General features: G+C 55.0%; 6 protein-coding genes across 6 annotated transcripts; 3 read left to right on the top strand and 3 right to left on the bottom strand.

Annotated features, from left to right (window-relative positions):
* Positions 1 to 14: 14 nt before the first annotated feature.
* Positions 15 to 767, bottom strand: EI97DRAFT_372759 (uncharacterized protein; the record flags this gene model as incomplete). Its single annotated transcript, XM_033795368.1, has 1 exon — positions 15 to 767. One exon carries the CDS (start codon positions 765 to 767, stop codon positions 15 to 17), a length of 753 nt encoding a protein of 250 aa, XP_033656572.1.
* Positions 768 to 1,535: 768 nt separating this feature from the next.
* On the top strand, positions 1,536 to 3,348 carry EI97DRAFT_431252 (uncharacterized protein). Its single transcript, XM_033797889.1, has one exon. It carries the CDS (start codon positions 1,968 to 1,970, stop codon positions 3,120 to 3,122), a length of 1,155 nt encoding a protein of 384 aa, XP_033656571.1. The 5' UTR covers positions 1,536 to 1,967; the 3' UTR covers positions 3,123 to 3,348.
* A 161-nt stretch (positions 3,349 to 3,509) lies between these two features.
* Positions 3,510 to 4,589, bottom strand: EI97DRAFT_456436 (uncharacterized protein; the record flags this gene model as incomplete). Its single annotated transcript, XM_033800730.1, has 2 exons — positions 3,510 to 4,387; positions 4,433 to 4,589. The coding sequence occupies 2 exons, from the start codon at positions 4,587 to 4,589 to the stop codon at positions 3,510 to 3,512; spliced, it is 1,035 nt and encodes a 344-aa protein (XP_033656570.1).
* A 926-nt stretch (positions 4,590 to 5,515) lies between these two features.
* On the bottom strand, positions 5,516 to 7,031 carry EI97DRAFT_372592 (aldehyde dehydrogenase; the record flags this gene model as incomplete). The annotated part of the gene is made up of 3 exons (XM_033795360.1): positions 5,516 to 5,629; positions 5,677 to 6,564; positions 6,627 to 7,031. 3 exons carry the CDS (start codon positions 7,029 to 7,031, stop codon positions 5,516 to 5,518), a joined length of 1,407 nt encoding a protein of 468 aa, XP_033656569.1.
* A 521-nt stretch (positions 7,032 to 7,552) lies between these two features.
* EI97DRAFT_225687 (uncharacterized protein) lies at positions 7,553 to 9,047 on the top strand. Its single transcript, XM_033793901.1, has 2 exons — positions 7,553 to 8,077; positions 8,142 to 9,047. The coding sequence occupies exons 1-2, from the start codon at positions 8,006 to 8,008 to the stop codon at positions 8,847 to 8,849; spliced, it is 780 nt and encodes a 259-aa protein (XP_033656568.1). The 5' UTR covers positions 7,553 to 8,005; the 3' UTR covers positions 8,850 to 9,047.
* Positions 9,048 to 9,782, top strand: EI97DRAFT_225688 (uncharacterized protein). The gene has a single exon (XM_033793902.1). It carries the CDS (start codon positions 9,245 to 9,247, stop codon positions 9,626 to 9,628), a length of 384 nt encoding a protein of 127 aa, XP_033656567.1. The 5' UTR covers positions 9,048 to 9,244; the 3' UTR covers positions 9,629 to 9,782.
* Positions 9,783 to 10,661: the final 879 nt, after the last annotated feature.

Below are 10,661 nucleotides of genomic sequence, written 5' to 3'. Positions count from 1 at the left end.
ACCTTGAAAGGCATTCAGTTATTGTCGTACCTCGAGTCCGGCTCATCCGGGTAGGGGGCCTCGTCCTTTCCAATCTCACGAACCGTAATGGCAGACGACCCGCTGCTCTGATAACCCTCGGTAGCCATAATCATATAATTGTGGTTCCCTAGCTTCAAACCATTCTTGGTCCAAGCATCAAAATGGTTTCCCGTGGTGATGTTGCCGCCAACGCGCTTCTGCGTGCGCACCGACCAAAACTGATAGAAGGTTGCTCGACCTATAATCGACGGCTGGTTAACCCGCTGAGTCTGGTAGATATCATAAGTTCCGCCGTCACTCTGGATAGTTCCGCGCTTCTGGGCCCCGCTGCTGGGGTTGTACGACCCATAGCTCTCGACGATGTAGTACTCGATCAGCGGATCCTTGGTCCACCCATAGAGGGCCAGATACGAGTTCTGGTTAGCGGCGTTCCAGGTGCCGTTGTAGGCGATGGACTTCGCACCGCCGGGGTTCCACCCCTTGCCCCCGACCCAGTTGCCGATGTTGGTCCACTTGCTGGTGTAGGAGCCGTTCTGCAGGTTCGTGTACGTCACGCTGCCACGGGAGTTGTCCGACCAGAAGGAGTAGAAGTAGTGGCTGTGGAATCCGTAGCCCTGCGCCGAGCCCTGTTGACGCGTCTCGAGCTTGCCGCCCAGGTCGATGGATCGCCCAAAGAGCTGTTCGCTCAGCGGGATGGCGGATGTGATGGCGGCCACGGCGGCCGTGAGGAGGAGGGATTTGATCATCATGGTTGGAAATCCGAGGGTGTATGCATAAGAAACGTGTGTGCTTTGTGGAGAAAAAAAGTGCTTCCCTTGTTGCCCCCTTGAGGTTTTTCTCTCGTTATCTATCTCGACGAGAGAGGGGAGGGTTGCCGTGCTTTATCTGCTTTTTGGCATCTTTTTGCCGCAATGATGCCGGGCTTGGATTACCGAAGTCATTCATGGAATTTGCGGTAGATGGAGCGTTAGTATAAGCACTGTGTTTATATTGATGGGGGTTTTGCCTATGAGGCCGATTGGCGCGGTAACCCGGCGGGCATAGCTGGGGATACGCCCAGGTTCTTGGATATAACACAGTACATGTGCTTTTACCGAAGTTTGAGTATCGGAGGGTGGTGTCGCAATTGGATCTGACCTTGCACCACTTCTACCAACGGTTAAAACCTCCTGCTTCATCAGCTTGTTGATCTGCTGACTTCTTTTCTTGATTAGCTGCTCCTACTCTCTGTAGGCCCTCCTCCCTCTGCTGTACAAGCCTTGGTCCTCCTAGGAAAGGGATAGCTGATTCCGCTTTACTCGAGATTATGCGGTATCATTTCACTAGTGTGTGGGGTAGGTAATTTCAGTAGAGGCTGCGTCGGTTGGTTCCCGCAGAGACGCAGAGACGGTGTGTAGGCGACGGGGATGGGAAAAGTATCCTCCGAGGTTACGTGACTAATCTAATGCCAAGAAAGCCAAGGCCCGAAGACAAAACGCCCAGAACGTCGCCGTCTCGACCCTTTTATAGTGTCACTACTCCGTACCAATTCACCAATTCACCACCATCTCACCATTTCGCCATGTCACCATTTCACCACTTCGCCATGTCACCCTCGTCGCCCCGGGCTTTCTGCGCCGGGCCAATCCATTTCACGTGCGGATCTTCTCGTGCATTTGATGTGCTGCTTGTCTACCACCACCCAAACGCCCGCCCAGGCGTGAGAGACAGGTTGGCAATCCTTTCCGACGACTCCGTCGCCAGCAGCCAAGCCTTGACTTCTTAGCCTCCAAACAGATGAACAAGCCCTCGTCCCGCTCACTCTCCCGCCATGATCATTGCTCCACCTCTTCTACTCTGCTCTCATCCGACCTGTCCGAGCGAGCTTGTTGGCTCTACCGCTCGCTGGCGACGGCGTTGTGACATGAACATGCGCTACGGCGCCATTCCAATCATAGACTCCAACCATGACCCACCCTTTCCTTGACCCTTCAGAATCACCAGATATAGCTCCTCTACCCGTGAGACGCGCCGTCCAGCTCCGTGAGTCAACCCTCGTTAATAGCATATCCAATCCATACCGTCCTTCCAAACTGACCACCTCGCTAGGAAATGGCGTTCTCAACCCCTACATCTACGACCCAAACCTCCCCGTCGCCATCCTAGGCGCCGTCATCTTTCCAGCCGTCTCCCTCTTCCTCGTGTACCAATACTTCCGCTACCGCTCCTGGTTCTTTTGGGCCGCTGTCATCGGCGTCCTCATGGAAGCCACCGGCTTCCTCTGCCGCGTCATCTCCGCCCACCACGAACACCAAGACCTCCCCTTCCTCGTGGCCTTCCTCATGATCCTGCTCGCCCCTTCCTTCCTCGCCGCCGCCTGCTACACCGCCTTCAGCCGCGTCGTCTGGTTCTCGTGCCCGACCCACGCCCTCGATTTCAAAACCCTCTGGTGCTTCCCCCGTTGGATCACCCCGACCTTCGTCATCTTCGACCTCGTTTCCTTCCTCATCCAGCTCGTCGGCGGCGGCCTCATCTCCAGCGCCTATGACCGTGACCCCAGCCTCGACCGCAGCATCGAAACCTCGGAGAAGAAGATGCTTCCAGGCCGCATCATCCTCATCCTAGGCCTCATCCTGCAGATGTCGTGCTTCGCCTCGTTTGCTGTGATTGCTGTCCGCTACTTTGTCATTTCCAGGAAATGGCGGGAAGAAGATTTGGGCGACTGGGCAATGTGGCGCCGCCTCAGCGGAATGATCAACACGGCCGCCGCCTTCATCACGCTTCGCGCCATCTACCGCACGGTGGAGATTCCGCACGACAAGGATACAGGGCTGAAGTATCTGCAGAGCCATGAGTGGTGCTTTTGGGTCTTTGATGCGCTGCCCATCCTAGCCACCTTGGTCGTCTTTGCCGTCTGGCATCCGGGACGATACTTGCCCAGGAGTTATACGGGGCTTGCCTTGGACAAGAGGAGGGCGATTCAGCAAAAGGAGGAGATTAGGCCGCCCAGTTTTGTGGGTAAGGTGGATGGTAGCCAGGAAATCCACGAGGACGAGTTGAGGGAATTCCGGCCAGAGGACTTTGGGGACGCGAGGGTGGTGGGGAGGAGTGGGCCAGTATAGATGAGGCAATGTGGGAGGAAAGTTTTACGGGAATATTACTTAAAATACATGCATGTTTGAACGGGAATGCTTAGAAAAGCGTAAGGGATCGGACAGGGGGACGGAGTCAACATTGATACCATTGCATTTACGGCGTTATTTTATGTCCCATTAAAAAGCGGAAGTTCAGTCTCGACTGGCGTTAGGAAGGCGGAAAAGAAACTACAAAGCGGAAATCGAATTCGTCTTTCCATTTTCTTCTCCTAGATCCCCTTGTTCCAACTTTTCTGAGCGTTCTACATTACTCCTCCCCCCCCCCCCCCCCCCCCACTCAAGAAGATGTGGTGCTTCAAAGAAGCGCACTTGTGCGCACAATTACACCCCCTCTCTCGAATACGGCTGACAAACTCAGTGCGACGCAACCAGCGGCACTCGCTCGCCAACAATCACCTGGCCAGCACCAGCCACGCAATCGTCCTCGTCGCTGCTACTAGCCCTCCCCCCTGCGAGGCTAGACCTGCTGGCAAAGGGATCCTCAATAGGACTCGGAACCTCCTTTATCCCCCCATTTTCCTTCCCGTACCCCTTAACAGCAACCTCCAATTCTCTGACATTTCCTTTTGCAGAAACAGCAACAGCCGCCTCCCGCGCACCGCCGACACAATCCTGCACCTCGAACCCCTCGACACTCTTCGCACTCGCCCTCTCGGAATCCAGCCCGTTCTCCTTGAACGCTAGGTCCAGATTCAGAAGCACGACGCCTTCCTCGTCGCTTGCCGCCGTTCCACCTTTTCCTCCCTTTCGCCCCTCGTGGCCCGCAGCATCCCCATGGCCATGGTTGTGACCGTGCGTACTGCCACCAAGACTACTGCTCAACCTCCTCGTCCGCTCCCAGAGCCCCTTCATCCTATTCCCAGTACCAGCACCAGCGCCGATGCCACTGCTCGCATGCGCCGACGCAGGCATCCTGACCGGCAGTATCGAGTCGGAGAACTCCCTTCTCGGAGGCGTAGGCAGCGAGGTAGGGAGGTTGGACGAGGCCGAGTTGAGCAGCGTCGTCGAGGGACAGCGGGACGAGACGAGGGAGGCCGGGAACGAGTGCGCCGGGGAGGACGTTGCAGAGGGGCTGTGGTGGTGGTTGGCCGCGTCGAGGGGAGGGAAGGAGCTTAGAGAGATGAGGTGTGCGTCCGAGGACGCCTTCTCTCGGATCAGTGCTTTTCTGGGATAGAAGTTAGTGGGGTTTAGAAGCAGAGTAGAGGAGATGCCCGGAAACGGGAAATCACTCACTGTTCCTTAGACAGGCCAGACAGAGGCCAGGCCCCTCGACGTACATCCGTCGGTAGCCCCTTCATCCACACACACAATCAGTAACTTTGCCTCCAAGGCGTTCACACTGCCACCTACAATCTGCAGCGAGTGCCTACTGCCCTCGCCCCCACCGCACAACATCGCCTTCCGCAGCTTGACCATGCTGTCTTTAAATCCCATTGTTGCTTGGTCCGAGAGGATATATGTGTCCAGCTAACAAAGTCTATTACGACAGGGTATATCGAACCGGAAAGACACGGCACGCTAAAGGAGAGAAAAGAATATGCAGACACGAGCCAATGCAAAGAAAGGACAACAAATGCTGAGTATAATACCGTCGGCTGCCGCGACCGTCGGTGATGAACAAAATGATGAAATTGGAGAGAAGAAAACTCCTTAAGAGGGCTCCAGCTGTATTAAAAGGAGATGAGGAGGTGTGCACTCCCTAAGCGGTGCCATAGAGACGGGAAAATGTCCGTCGCCACGCGATGTTCACTCATTCCTTGCGCGCGAAGGAGGAAGGGTGACACATTCTTGGGATAACAAGAAGGGCGCTCTGGAATGAGATAGACAAAAATTGCCGTAGAAAGCTGGTCGGCTCAAACTCCTGATACCCGGACGAAGTTGACCACATCATCTCCACGATAATCCTCTCTTACTGAGCGTTTCACGGAGATGACAACGACGCTACAGGGGCGACTTTGATGTCGTTGGCGGAAGTATTGGAGGTGTAATACTTAACACGCGTCGAGTATTCTCGTTGGGAGTGTACCTCATTGTGCTACCGACCTTGCATGGGGCTTTGCGTTCCTCGGTCAGGCACCATAAAACGCGCGAGTTCTAGACGCATGCAAACGGTATCTTGCCGAAGCTGGATGGTCAGAAATATTGCGCTGCGGTATATGAAACACGCCTACTCCGTAGTCGTTGACGAGCTGGATTACGAACTGTCGATATGTGTCTGTCTGACGTTGGCGTTGCCGTGCAACTTTTGAAGGTGAGGTGAACCATGTCATTTCAGCGCAACGTCAACTGCTAACTATTCTCGAACAGGCATGCTTGGAAATCCTAGCTGTAACCGGGCACGGCATGGCATATGCAGTCGTCTACTGTGGGTAGTTCTTGACGTGGTAGCTCTTCAGCTTGACGAATTGGTCGAAACCAAATTTGCTCAGGGTCTGTCCCTTTCCGGAGTTCTTCCATCCCACCCAGGCAAGATCCTAAGCACGTCAGATGAAGTGGTCGAGCTCAACAAATTTCAGCTTACCGGCGCAGGGTAGTCACAGCGGTTCACAAACACAGTCCCTGCCTCGAGGTCGTCAATGAGTTCACGGCCCTTGGCAACATCCTTCGTCCATATGCTCGCCGTCAACCCAAACTGGCTATCGTTCATAAGCCTGATCGCCTCGGCGTCATCCTTTACCTTCATCACGGGGATCACGGGGCCAAAGGTCTCCTCGGTCATGACAATCATATCATGGTTCACGTTGGTCAAAAGAGTGGGTGCCACATAGTTCCCATCTGCAGGTGGAGACCGGAAGGACTCATTCTCTGGCGTGGCATCCTTGGCCCCTTTGTCGAGGGCATCCTTGATATGAGCACGAATGGTCTCTGTGGATCGTTTCGATACCACGGGTCCAACATGCGTCTTCTTATCAAAAGGGTCTCCCAAGACGTAGCCTTTGAGCACTTCCTGCATGGCTGAGACGAAGTCGTCGTGGATCTTTTCGTCCACGTAGACGCGCTCAACACTGCAGCAGCTCTGGCCAGAATTGAAGACAGCACCATCGACGATCTCTTCCGCAGCCCACTTCACGTCCACGTCGGATCGGACGTATGCGGGGTCCTTACCACCAAGCTCCAGTCCTATACGCGCCGTTACACGGTCGCTCGCGGCATTCTGCACCGCTAGGCCGTTGGCAACCGAGCCGGTGAAGCATACCAGTTGAATTTGTGGGGAACGGACCAATGTCTCAATCTGGGTTAAAGATCCAGAGTGGAAGACCTGGATGACTCCTTCAGGAAGCCCTGCATCAATAAAGACACGCTGCATCTGCTCGGCACTGGTAGGCGTCTGGGGAGAGGGCTTGAGAATGACCGAGTTTCCAGCGAGCAAGGCTGGTACGATCGAGTTCACCAGGGTGAGGTACGGATACTGCAGGGGCCGTTAGCACGCGAAATAAATGAAAATCTATTTTGTCGCCCCCGAAAACGTACGTTCCACGGAAAGAGAATCAGCACTGGCCCTACAGGGACTTTTCGGATGTAGCGCTGAAAGCCCTTCTCTGGCTCGCCTTCTGTGTCTTTGAGAGCGTCCCCGCTGATTTTGAGGAGGTACTCGCCCCGCATTACGGCCGTGGAGATTTCTTTGGGCGTGTACGCTATGGGGCGACCCATTTGCTCTGTGATCTCCTTGCCCAGCTCATCCTGGCGTTCGGCCAGCAGTTGCAAGGCCTTCTTGACGATCCCCTGCCTCTCCGCGAGGGTAGTTCGGCGGAAACTCTCAAAGGCACGTGCAGCCTTCTCGGGAATGGACTGCAGATCCTCTTCGGAGAGGCCGGTGCGGGTGAGGATAGGCTTGTTGGTGATGGGCGAGATAGTGGTGATGGTTTCCAGCGACATGACGGCGATTTGGAACGCGACCTCTGAGATAGTTGAACGAAAGGAAGCAGACGCCGGCTGTGGCTAGAGGGTTCCAAGTTCCTGGGCTGACTTGTGCTGTGCTCGTCCTGTCCTGTCCTTGCGGATGGACTCGAGGACGTCGGTTCAAGGTTTCCCAGCTGGTGACATCAGAGATTAGCGCCAAACACCTTTCCTAAGACGTCCTAGTCTGCTTGGCAGGCGTGCTTCCAGTGTATCTTTTCTTCGAACGTCTACAACAACAGCATCAACACCCGACTTTGGCCTCTCACCTCTCGCACCTCGCAGATGCCGAACGTGACCACCGTCCCGCCCTCGCGATGGGCTGTAGCTGAGTACAAACAAATTCGACGCGCTGCTCACGCGGGGTAGTAGACGCGCCCCCGGTCCCTGGCTGCTGGCCTCTGCGTTCGGTTGTCTACCATTCAGATTAGCATACCGGCCCTCGAGCTCGCTGTGTGTGGCAAGATCATTGACCTAGTGTCTGTGGGCAGACCCTCATTTCAAGTACAGAACCCAGAATAGACACGGCCAACCCCCAGATCGTCACTGTTCAGCAGTCATGTACTCTGCTCATGGAGGTGTGGAAGCCCAATTCCAAGAGACGGGTCCGCGGGCAAGCACATGGTCTTGACCATGGCTTCCGTCCATGCTTTCAGCTCGGGCTCGGACACTGGACCCTTAGCGATGGATGGCAAAACGCCACTGTGTGACCTCGTCTATGTCGAGGTGGTTGACAATTGAGCAGATTACTCTGGGATCTCAGCGAGGATTCATTTGACAAACCTTATCTCCTGCGCCACCATACTCGGTACTCCTAAAAGAAAGGGTGCAAGAGCACTCTCCTAACCAAGAAGGAAGGAGAAGGATGAGCAGCGAGCTCCCGCATCAGCGGCGTACACGTACCCTCTCCATCCCTCGTCCCCATCCGGTTCTTGTTTTCTATCTGCCCCGACATGATCAGATTCTACAACGCCTCGCAGGTGGCGCCCAAGACGGGATGTGGCAATGGGATGATCTCACATGTGGTCAGACAATCACTAGGCATGGTGTACTGTGGACGTCTCCCCAGCTAACTCTGCGGAGGCTCAGCTGGTGGCCTGCCACCCACTACTCCGCACTTTTGATGCAGGTTGCTGCATCGCAATATCTAGGGGTCAATCAACCGAATCTTGCTCAGGCTCGGGGAGCCGTCACTGCCCTCGTGTTTGCTCTGTTCCTTCCCCTGGGCAGGGAGTTTCTTGCTGGTTTCGTCCTCGGACTATTTGCACCTTCCGAAATGTGAGAATCCCGATATGCGGACGAAACATTGTAAGTCGGACCCTTTTGTCGACAATCGCACATGGTTCCGCGAACGGCTTCGAGTTTTCTGCTGGAGTGGTCAGGCCTCTGCTATCGGAAAACCAGGAGGCGGTCTGGCCACCAGAACCGCGAGCTGGGCTCGTCTCCGAGTCTCGTCTCTATTGTTCGGTCCAATGTCCACCAGTCCAGGCTCCTGGCTCGCTATTCAGAGTTTGTGAACAGAAGTCAAGGTGGACCCACACTTCATATCGAAGATCAAGGGTAGTCGCCTCGGCACTCTGTACGGAGTACCTCACAAAAGTAGCCACTCAACGCCATCCATCGTCTCAGGATTGGACGGAGACCACGAGACATGACCCCCAAGAGAAACGCGTCACTGTGCGACCTTGGTGGCAGAGTGGCGATGTTATGTCTGTTGGCTTGACAGAGACAAAATCGTCGCCCATTTGCCAATACGGGGTGAGATTTGGGTTACGGGGGGACAACAAGTCTCCGTAATTGACCGCTGCACAGGTGGCGCCCATTGCATAAAGCTGCAGAATCGAGGCAGAAACGAGTTGCGACAAAGGCCAAAATTCCAAAATTACCATTGGTGCTCATTCCATGCACGCTTTTGATCTAATCTGGTAGCTTCGCAATTCCACGTGCAGTCCTGCCACCCCGTTACGCTTTCGGCGACGCTCTCTCCCTCCGCTAACAATTTCAGGTAAGCGGCAACTGACTGTTAGGGCGCGGCAGCGATCCTCGGACTGGGATGACCGCGCCAGGCTGTGTGTGGGATTCGACAGGCTGGTCGCTGTGGAGGGTGTGAGGAGGCTCTGAGTGGCTGCCAGGTATTCGCGAAATCTGCTGCCCGGTTCATCTGCCGCTTTACCGAAGAACGGGTCTATTGAATGCATGGCAAGCAGGAGTCACGATGCAGACCACGAACCGTTCTTCCAAGTCGCGTGCTTCTGCGGCTGCGCTGGCGCTCGCGGAGAATACCACCCGTTCCCGAAAGGGTGTGGAGCCAAAACCGCCCTAGTCGTTCACCTGGGCATCTCTCAACAGAAGGACGACGGACAGTCGTACCTATCTACCCAGCCATAATCGATACCTTCGTCAGCATAGGCCTCCTCATTCATCAGATGTCTTCACAAGTTATGCTATTGCGAATACGACCATCCTGGCCATGGCTCTCTCGGATTAGAAGCTTCCTTGGGAAATTGGACTGGAACTGTTCCCATTCTCAGGGTCTGACGAAGATGGGTCTTCCTAGTTCAGCAGGTCATTATTAGAGCGGCTTTGCTTTGAACTGCCCGGAGGGATGCGCCGGCCAAAGCACTGTGATTACCAGCGTTCTCGTCAGTCGAAAGTCCATCTCAGCGTTCCTGCAGCTAGAGGATGCCAAGCCACCCAAACCGCTGTGAAGTAATCAATGAGGTAAGGACCTGACCGTTGAAATGCGGAGCGATCCGCTGGCCTCACAGAAGCTATCCAGGATGAGCATCACTCGACTCGCTGGCGAGTCAAGACATAATAGGCTAGTCGGTCAGAACCATCCATACCCGCTGGCGTCTACACAGTCTAGTGAAGCTCGGAGAACTAGCAAGTCATGTCAGGAGTGGCCTCAACGGTACATACTCGCCAAACAATGTATTCATTAGTGACAACAGTCGCGACGCTTCTCTTGCAAAGGAGGGATGCTGGAGCAGGCAAGGCCGACAAGGACGAAGGGAGATGGTCTTCCTTTAGCGCACAGCGTCTGCAGATAGCGCCGCCACTCGCAACTATCATAGGCCAACACCGGGCAGACTGGACCAGGCACGCTGACTTGGCCGTACCGTGACCTCTCATTCTTGGACCTCATGTCTTAACAGGCGTGTTATAGACCAGAGCTCGCACGCCCCAAGGCTCCTCCGCTCCAGATGCAGAGTCGCATCCAGTCAGTCTCCCCACCACGATGACAGACGCAGTCTCCTCCTCATTACTGTGGAGAAGGTCTCCTTAACAAGCATTACCGAGCTCGATAATGGAGGACATTATCATGCGCCAGAGCACTCACGGACCTTTCATGGCAGTTGACGTAAGCGATTTGTTTCTGGGGTAACCCCGTCCGGGCGCCGGATCTACGAGCGTAGAGGCTCGATGCTCTGGAAGCGTTTTGGAAGGCCCTGAGACGGATTCCCTTCGGCGCCTCGTAGGCATTGATTCATGCTTCACCGGCTGCTTCTGGTAGAATTCTGGATGAACAGGCTGAGATCAGCGGCGCGCAAGCAACCACAAGCAAGCAGAAGGGATTCATGGCCGACGGCACAATGGCGAGTGGGA

The sequence above is a fragment of the Westerdykella ornata genome (genome assembly GCF_010094085.1).
Source record: "Westerdykella ornata strain CBS 379.55 unplaced genomic scaffold EI97scaffold_4, whole genome shotgun sequence".
Lineage (NCBI taxonomy): Eukaryota > Fungi > Ascomycota > Dothideomycetes > Pleosporales > Sporormiaceae > Westerdykella > Westerdykella ornata.
This window is presented reverse-complemented; position numbering and strand designations above follow the sequence as displayed.